General features: G+C 59.1%; 2 protein-coding genes across 5 annotated transcripts in view; one reads left to right on the plus strand and one right to left on the minus strand.

Annotated features, from left to right (window-relative positions):
* The window catches only part of LOC125685980 (zinc finger CCCH domain-containing protein 11A-like), a 105,225-nt gene that overhangs the window by 69,385 nt on the left and 25,878 nt on the right, over window positions 1-9,962 (minus strand). The window lies entirely within an intron of this gene.
* LOC125685969 (uncharacterized) lies at window positions 1,083-5,983 on the plus strand. The gene is given in 9 exon segments (XM_048929503.1): window positions 1,083-1,203; window positions 1,445-1,506; window positions 1,928-2,081; window positions 2,272-2,528; window positions 3,535-3,620; window positions 4,104-4,228; window positions 4,739-4,850; window positions 5,274-5,658; window positions 5,660-5,983. Coding segments are annotated over 9 exon segments (1,626 nt in total).

Raw genomic sequence — 9,962 nt, forward strand, 5'->3', positions numbered from 1 at the left:
TGTGATGCAGAAAAACGAGAAGTGAGGTTCCAGGGGAGAAAGGACAGCAGAAGAGGAGAGCAGATGCAGAATACAAAGTAGTGAGGATACAGAGAAGAATGAACAGCACATGTGGAGTGCATCCTGGGTTCCACCTTCTGTTCCCAAACCCGATGCCACCCAACCCGTCGTCCCGCTTCTCAGCTCAGCCCATGTCCCCTCTGCGTTCCCCTTGCCTTCCTTCAGCTGAGCCTGCCTGCAGTGTCCGTGTGAAACGGCTCATCCCGCTCGGAAGGCCGGCAGGAAAGCGAACCTCTGGGACCCCCAAACAAAGCAAAGGGTGGCGGGAGCCATGGAGTCACAGCATGGACACAGATGATGGAGGCCGGGTCATTTATTGAGCGTTGTGACAAGGAATGCGGGCAAAACGGAGCGACGTCCTGACAGCGGGTCATCAAGGTTACGGGCAGAGCAGTGTGGAACAGCGCGTGTTTGCGTATGGCCTGCGTGAAGATCAACACAGGCAGCGGCTGCTAAAGGAAAACGAGGGATATGGCATTGAGAGCCAAGGAAAGGAAACAGGGGCAGCACAATATGGCATTGAGAGCCAAGAAAGGAAACAGGGGCAGCACAGTATGGCATTGAGAGCCAAGGAAAGGAAACAGAGGCAGCACAATATGGCATTGAGAGCCAAGGAAAGGAAACAGGGGCAGCACAATATGGCATTGAGAGCCAAGAAAGGAAACAGGGGCAGCACAATATGGCATTGAGAGCCGAGGAAAGGAAACAGGGGCAGCACAATATGGCATTGAGAGCCGAGGAAAGGAAACAGGGGCAGCACAATATGGCATTGAGAGCCAAGGAAAGGAAACAGGGGCAGCACAATATGGCATTGAGAGCCAAGGAAACAGGAGCAAACAGGGCCCAGCGCCCCCAGGCGGGCAGGGCAGCAGCGCTGTCACAATGGCAGCGGCCGTGTCATCATGGCGTCGCCGCGGCAACGTTTGTGACACGGGCACCCGGGAGGGGTATAAAAGGCAGAGCGTGGCGGTGGGTCCCACATCCTGAAGGAGCATCTGGTAGAGAGCAGACGCATCTGAAGGATGAGCTTCGGCATGGCTGGCGCCAACATGGAGCGAGCCGCCGGCGCGAGGCGGAGCAGGAGGAGCGAGGTCGGCCCCGCAGCGGGACGCACCTCCAGGCTCATAGACACCAAGAGCAAAGGTAATGGACACCAAATGGGTCCACGGCCGGCACAGGAGCGGTGCTGCAGCCACCCCTGGCACAGAGGAGATGCTTTGCATCCGCCACCTCGCTCCCGCCTGGCGGCCATAGCAGTGCTGGGAAGCGGCAGATGGAAAGCATGAGCTGATGCAGTGTGAGCTGATGCAGTGTGAGCTGATGCAGTGTGAGCTGATGCAGTGTGAGCTGATGCATTGTAACCTGCTTTTCCTTCGCCCTCCAGAGCGAGTCGCCGTCTGGGATGCGGTGGCCGCCTACATCCGGGAGAAGCTGCTGGTGCACAAGGTGTGTTGGCCGTCGGGTTCCTCCTCTCGCCGTCCAGCTCGGCCTGGACTCCCTCAGCCTCTTCCCCTCTGCAGAAAGCAGGAAGCTGCCCCCACGTTTCTCTCCTGGGCATCCCACGGCCTTCCTGCAAGTGCACGGTCGCTTGTGCTGGGCCCTGTCGGATCTCAGGGCTGATCCCGGTCTCTGGGAGCCTCTGGATGCCATGGGGCTCCTTCTGCCCTGCAGCCTGCTGGGCTGCATCCGGGAGGGCGAGGGGAAGGAGAGGACCGTGCAGCCCCTTCCCAAGCCATTCCTGATGCCTGGCTCGTGCCTCTGAACGGCGGCAGAGGCTCCTGAGCTCCGTCCCCACGTCGGCCCCCCGCCGGCTCTTCCTCCGGCCGTCCCTTAACCCTTGCGCCCTTCCTTTCTCTGCCACTTGCAGGGGGTCTGGATCCCCACCTTTGGCACCTTTGACACCATCTCCAAAGACATCTGGACTGAGAACGGCACCGTGACCCTGCAGTGGCCCGTCTTCAACCTGGCTACAAACCTGATGGTCACCCACCACCTCAAGGCCCGCAGGGACTCCCTGGCAGGTAGGAGGGGGGATTCCACTTCTGCTGGCATCACGGACAGGGCAAACGGGGCCACCGCTCCGTTCTCAACAGCAAACCTTCCCCTGGCCAAACCTGGGGCCGCTCAGGCTGACGGCCACCCGAAGCCCTTCTAGGGAAGCACCGGTGGGAAATCAACCCTCTCATCACCTCCGTCTCTCGCATTTTGCAGTGCACAGGAAGTTGGACCCTCTGAGATACAGCAAGGCGGCCGCAGGCACCTCTCTGAGCTGGCAGAGCCTCAGGACCGGCATCCAGAGCACCGTGTCCCTGCTCTCCGGCTGCCTGCAGAACGGGGAGAACGTCGCCATCGTCCTGAAAGACATCGGCGTGCTCCTGGTTGACGGCTTGACCTTCCACATGAAATACTACTTCGACTTCCTCGAGAAGCTGTCCGGAAAAGAGGCATTCAGTAGAGCTGCTTTCAAGGTCAGCTGTAGGTTCCTCTGTGGCCCTGGCACTGCCGTGAGCCTCGCCGTGCCCAAGCACACATCAGAACGCGGCCGGCTGCTCGGGCCCATAGAGACACGTAGAAACACGTTGGGACCCATAGAGACACATAGAGACACACTGGGACCCATAGAGACACGTTGAGAGACATAGAGACACATTGAGACCCATTGAGACACGTTGAGACCCATAGAGACACATTGGGACCCATAGAGATGCATTGGGACCCATAGAGACATGTTGAGACCCATAGAGACACCTTGAGAGCGATAGAGACAAATTGAGACACATTGGGACCCATAGAGACACGTTGAGCCCCATAGAGACAAATTGAGACCCATAGAGACACGTTGAGCCCCATAGAGACACTTTGAGACCCATTGGGACCCATACAGAAACACTGAGACCCATAGAGACGCATTGAGAGCCATAGAGACACGTTGAGACCCATAGAGACACATAGGGACCCATAGAGACACCTTGAGACCCATAGAGACACCTTCAGACCCATAGAGACACATTGAGACCCATTGGGACCCATAGAGACACGTTGAGACCCATAGAGACACACTGAGAAACACTGGGACACATTGGGATTCATAGAGACACATTGGGACCCATAGAGACACCTTGAGACCCATAGAGACACGTTGAGACCCATAGAGACACCTTGAGAGCCATAGAGACAAATTGAGACCCACTGGGAACCATACAGACACATTGGGAGCCATAGAGACACTTTGGGATTCATAGAGACACGTTGAGACCCACTGGGACCCATAGAGACATGTTGAGACCCATAGAGACACGTTGGGAACCATAGAGGCGCATTGAGAGCCATAGAGACAAATTGAGACCCATTGGGACCCATAGAGACACGTTGGGACACATAGAGACCCATAGGGACCCATAGAGACCCATAGGGACCCATAGAGACCCGTTGAGAGCCACAGAGTCCCACAGCCTCCGCTTCTGTCCCCTGCAGGCCCCCTGGCTGCTGGACATGGTGGTGTCCCGAGTGGCACCGCTGGCTTCCCTGGTGCTCTCCGGCTGCCTCGTCGTCTTTCCCACGTGAGTCTGTTGGTGGCTGCAGCGCGGCTGCTCAGCTCTCGTTGCGCAGCGCTTGTTCCGTGTGTCCGTGTCTGTGCTGCCCGTGTGTCACAGAACCACAGCAGGATTGGAGCTGGAAGGAGCCCTGAAAGAGCACCTCGTCCCACTGCCCTGCGGGGAACAGGGACACCGACCCCCACAGGAGGTTGCTCTGAGCCTGCTCCAGCCCCACCTCCAATGCCCGTCCAGGCACCACCAGCTCTGCGGGCAAGATGCTCCGGTGCCTCGCCACCCTCCTGTCCAAAACCTCTTCCTGACATCCAGCCTGAATCTCCTGCCGTTTGAAACTCGTTTCCCTTCCACCTGAACCGCCTGACCCTGCTCAAGCCTTTGCAAAAGAGCGTGCTTCATGCGGCACCAAGACGTGCCTGGGAGCAGGCAGTCAGAGAGCAGCAAGCAGTGCTGGCTGCGTCACACCACTCGCTGCCTTCTCCTCTCGTGCAGGTTTCAAATGGAGTTTGCGCCCAAACCACCGCCCGGAATGCGCCGCAAGTCCTCGGGAAGCCTCTTTGCTTGGGAGACTGCAAAGAGAGAAGCCGCTTTGTCACCTGTGGACCAGGGCAAGACAGGTAAAGCAGCTTCCGGCTCCTTTCCAGGGCACGGGCGGCCAACTAGAGGTAGGAAATCCCCTGCTGAGCACCAGCCCAGGGCTCTGACTGGTGGCAAAGCTTCACGCCGGCTCAGCGCGGCCCCTTCCCGTCAGGAACTGCTGGCCTGCCCAAAGACAAGGCGCTGGCTGGGACGTGCCCCCATCCCTGGCTATGGCAGGAGGATGTGCGGATCTGAGGCCCTGCCCTCCCCCGACAGAAGGACGCGCTCCCCCAAAAATCCCCCTGCCGCCTCACCGTCGCCACCCAGCTCCTCTTTCTCAAAGCCAACGCCACGAATGCGGTCCCAGCACAGAGCTGAGCTGCAGAGAGGAGGAGCGGGGCCAGGGCTGCCGTCAGGGAGGGCGGCGCGGATGGGAGCAGCGGGGGGAGCGGAGCGGCCCTCTGGGCTGCTGTGGGAAGGGGCCTGAGTGCCCCTGGGGAGCGAGCCAAAGGGCTGACGGTGAATCTCCTCTGCCTTCCCCATTGCAGTGAGGTTTGCTGGCCGTCCGACGATAAGCAAACGCTTGAGCACTTCAAGCATTGACGGAGGACACTTCAGAAGGATAAGGAACTTGCTGCTCAGGAGGAGCTCTACACCCAGGTGAGGCTCCGGGCTGCCATGCGCACAGGGGCGACCCAACCGAAGCCCATTCCCTAATCCCAAAGGCTCCCTGTTTGTGGCCGTGCTGCCATGGGGGACCCCCAGCTCACAGGGCTGCCGCTCTGCGCGTCTCAGGGGCAGCCGGTGAGCAGGCTGCGGGCAGGGAGTTTGGACACAGCCTGCTCCAGCCCCACCTCCAATGCCCGTCCAGGCACCCACCGGCTCTCCAGGCAAGATGCTCCGGTGCCTCGCCACCCTTCTGCCCACAAACTCCTTCCTTATGTCCCATCTCAATCTTCTGCCCTTTGAAACCATTTCCCCTTCACCCCAACCGACTGCAACGCAGCCCAGGCTCCTGGCTCAGGCTTGTGGCCCCGAAGCCACCAGCCCCTCACGTGGACCACTCCTGCTCTGTCCTTGCAGACTGCTGCCAGCCATGCGGAAGGTGCCTGAGGCCCAAAAGCAGCCGCTGCCCTGCCAGCTGCAAGGGGACGCGGGAGCTCCAAGCCAACGAGAGCTGGGCCCAGCACCGCGGGCGAAACACGTGAGCTTCTCTGATGCACAACTGGGGGCAGAACAAGTCCATGGGCACGGTGTGCTGCCCAAATTGCAGGCAGCCGAGGCCTCACCCCGTCGGGTCACCTTTGGGCAGACACCAACGTTCCTAAGATCTTGGTCCAGAGCTGAGTCCAGACTGTCCTCGCAGCCTCCAGGCAGACATTCCAGGTTCCCGCTGCTGCCACGCGACTCCATCCAAGTCATGAGGATGAGGGCTCAGCACAGGGCTGCGCAGCAAGAACCTCAGCACGATGGCGGCAGCAAGACCTCGTGGTGAGGCCAGCCTGCCTGAGCAGCCTGCAAACAGCACATCCGCATCGCTGCCACCCAGGAGAGAAGAAACGCAGTCTCCCAAGCCGTTAGCCTCCGAAGACCAAAGCCCGCCCTGCAGGAACAACAGGGGGCAGAAAAAGGCCATGGGGACGGCGTGCTGCCCAACGTGCAGACAGCCGAGGCCTCACCCCATCGGGCCGCCTTGGGGCAGACACCAGCTGCCAGAAGATCTTCCTGCAGAGCTGAGTGCCGAGCGTCAGCCTCCGAACACCTGCAGGAAGGGCTCAGCCCAGCCGTGCTGATGCGGCCATGGGCTGCCCAGACAGACAGACAGCAACTGCAGGCTGCCAAACCAAAGAGCAAAGCCCACCCTGCAGGAAGGGCTGAGCCCAGCCGTGCTGATGCGGGCATGGGCTGCCCAGACAGACAGACAGCAACTGCAGGCTGCCAAACGGACGCTTGAATCCCACCTGCGTCGCATCTCATATGAAACCAGGCTGCCCAGGGCCCCGTCCAACCTGGCCTCGAACACCTCCAGGGACGGGGCGTCCAACAACCTCTGCGGGCATCCGGTTCCGAGAGAGCATCTCACCGCTCTCTCTGCAAAGAACAACCCAACCTGACATCCCAGCTTCAACTCCACACCACGTCCGCTTGGCCTGACGTCGGCCGCACCATCACAGTCGACTCCCCTCCTATTCGTAGGCTCCCTTGACGTACGGAAGGCTGCAATGAGGGCACCGCGCAGCCTTCCCTTCTCCAGGCCAAGCGAGGAGATGTCGAGTGAAATGTCGAGGGGCAGAACCATCAATAAAGCCTTACCGGGGGCCTACCTTGAAACATCCCCACGATGGCTGTGACGGAGTCATTGCGCCTTGTTACGCCGCCTCTTTTGATGCCGGGGCAGGGAGAAAGAACGCTGAGAGGGCATCAGAGCGTCGCACGATGCTTCCCTTGGTGCCCAGGCGTCTCTTCTGCCTGATCTGGCTCACGAGCCAGGCTGAGTTCTTTGCCTTTTGGGGTGACCCAAAGCCGTGCCCGCTGTCGCCTTTGTAACCTCTTGCACTTTGGGTTCAGGGTTCTGCTTCAGACGCTGTGGGCTGGGTCTTGCGAATTCCTCGGCGAGGCCAAACGGCGCGGAGCTCCTTCTACCCCTGCTTGTGCAGGTCAGGAGCTCCTGCTGGGACCATAGAGACACACTGGGACCCATAGAGACACATTGGGAGCCATAGAGACACATTGGGACCCATAGAGACACATTAGGACCCATAGAGACACGTTGGGACCTATAGGGACACATTGGGACCCATAGAGACACAATGCGACCCATAGAGACACATTGAGGCCCACTGGGACCCATAGAGACACATTTTGGCACATTGGGACACATTGAGGCCCATTGGAGCCCATAGAGGCACATTGGGAACCATAGAGACACGTTGGGACCTATATGGACACATTGGGACCCATAGAGACACAATGCGAACCATAGAGACACATTGAGGCCCATTGGGACCCATAGAGACACGTTGGGGCCCATAGAGACACACTGAGACACACTGGGACCCATAGAGACACGTTGGGACCCATAGAGAAACATTGGGACCCATAGAGACACATTGGGACCCATAGAGACACGTTGAGGCCCATGGAGACACATTGGGACCCTTTGGGACCCATAGAGACACATTGGGACCCACAGAGACACATTGAGACATACTGGGACCCATAGAGACACATTGGAACCCAAAGAGACACTTTCAGACCCATAGAGACACCTTGAGCGCCATCGAGACACCTTGAGAGCCATTGGGACCCATAGAGACCCATTGGGACCCATAGAGACACATAGAGACCCATAGAAACCCATTGGGACTCATAGAGAAACATTGAGACCCATTGGGATCCATAGAGACCCATTGGAACACAAAGAGACACTTTCAGACCCATAGAGACACCTTGAGAGCCATAGAGAACTGCCTATGAACAGCAGAGGGGATGGGCTCTAAATCCCCAGAGGCGCAAGGTCCGGGCTGTCCGTGAAATTCCTGGGGGTGCTTTGGTCAGCAAAGACCCAAGTGCTTCCAGTGCTGTCATAGAGAAGCTTCAGGCGTTCCCAGTCCCTACGACATCGAAGCAGCTGCAAGAGTTTCTCGGTCTGTTGGGCTGCTGGCGTTCCTTTATACCTCACCCAGCGCAGCTGCTGAGGCCACTGCACAGACTGACAACAAGGGGCAGCAGTGGGACTGGGGGAAAACCCAACAGGATGCTTTCCAACAGGCCAAACTGGCAGTTCAACAAGGCCAGGCATGGGCAACATTGGATCCTACCCTCCCGGCCCAGTTGGACGTTCATGGTACTCAAGACGGCTTCGGTTGGGGCCTGTGGCAACGCCAGAGCTCTGTTCAAACCCCCATTGGTTTCTGGTCTCAGGTTTGGCACGGAGCAGAAGAAAGATACAGAATGATTGAGAAACCCTTATTGGCTGCCTGTTCTGCATCCCTGCACGTTTCCCTTTGCATCCCTGCACGTTTCCCTTTGCATCCCTGCACGTTTCCCTTTCCATCCCTGCCCGTTTCCCTTTCCATCTCTGCACGTTTCCCTTTGCATCCCTGCCTGTTTCCCTTTCCATCCCTGCCCGTTTCCCTTTGCATTCCCAGGGGAAGCAGCAGGAGCAGCAGGCGCACAGCTGTGTGCCCAGGGCCGGTGCCGGCCTCTGCACGTGGCTTCAGGCCCCAGGGCCGGTGCTGCTGTGCCCGGCTGTGCCTTCAGGCCCTGTGTCCAGGGCCGGCCCCTCTGGCTGTGGCTTTCGGCCCCGCTGTCGGCATCCCTGGCCGTGCCTTCAGGCCCTGGGCTTGGCGCTGGGCTCTCTGGCCGTGCCTTCAGGCCCCACGGCTGGTGCCGGCCTGTGCGGCTGTGGCCGTGCCTTCAGGCCTCGGGGCAGGGCCGGCCTCTCAGGCTTTGCTTTAGGCCACAGGGCCGACGCCGGCCTGCCTGGCTGTGCCTTCAGGCCCCGGGGCCGGTGCCGGCCTCTCTGTGCCTTTGGGCCCCAGGACCCTTGCAGCCTCTCAGGCTGTGGCTGTGTCTTTGCACCTGTGCTGGCCTCATGGCTGAGGCTGTGCCTTCCGGCCCTGGGGCCGGTGCCGGTCTCTCGGGCTGTTTTGAGGCCCAGGCCTGGTGCCGGCCTCTCAAGCTGTGGCTTTGGGCACTGAAGCTCGTGCCAGCCTATAACAGCAGGCACATTAAAACGGTTCATGGAAGTGAATGGATGCAGGAGAACGCTGAGCTCTTCTGGGTGTTTGTGCAATTGGGGCAGAGACGGGCGAGCTCAGCCGCGTGTGCTTGGCGTTCACCAACATATGGTCACAATCCAGTGGCGCATGAGCTGGCTGATGTGCCCATGGAGACACGTTGAGAGCCATAGAGACACATTGGGACCATAGAGACACATTGGGACCCATAGAGACACTTTCAGACCCATAAAGACACGTTGAGACCCATAGAGACCCCTGGGGACCCATAGAGAAACACTGAGACCCATTGGGACCCAAAGAGACACTTTCAGACCCATAGAGACACGCTGAGACCCATAGAGACACCTTGAGAGCCATAGAGACAAATTGAGACACATTGAGACTCATTGGGACCCATTGGGACCCATAGAGACACACTGAGACTCATTGGGGCCCATAAAGACCCATTGAGACCCATAGAGACACATTGGGACCCATAGAGACACATTGAGACTCATTGGGACCCATTGTGACCCATAGAGACACATTGAGACTCATTGGGGCCCATGGAGACACGTTGAGAGCCATAGAGACACGTTGGGACCCATAGAGACACGTTGGGACACATAGAGACACGTTGAGACCCATAGAGACCCACAGGGACCCATAGAGACCCACTGGGACCCATAGAGACACATTGGGACACATAGAGACACGTTGAGACCCATAGAGACCCACTGGGAGACTGGGAGACTGGGAGACAGGGGCATCCAGCCAGCCATGGCAGGCAGGCAAGGACCATGACTCCAGCCAGCCATTCAAGACAGGCAGGAAGGGGCCAAGGACTCCAGCCAGCCAGCCATGGCAGGCAGGCAAGGACCACGACTCCAGCCAGCCAGCCAAGGCAGGCAGGCAGGGCCACGACTCCAGCATGACAGCCAAGGCAGGCAGGCAGGGTCTACAGTTCCAGCCAGCCAGCCAAGGCAGGCAGGCAGGAGCCAGGACTCCAGCCAGCCAGCCAAGGCATGCAGGCAGGAGCCAGGTCTCC

The sequence above is a fragment of the Lagopus muta genome, chromosome 30 (assembly GCF_023343835.1).
Source record: "Lagopus muta isolate bLagMut1 chromosome 30, bLagMut1 primary, whole genome shotgun sequence".
In the NCBI taxonomy this organism is placed as follows: domain Eukaryota; kingdom Metazoa; phylum Chordata; class Aves; order Galliformes; family Phasianidae; genus Lagopus; species Lagopus muta.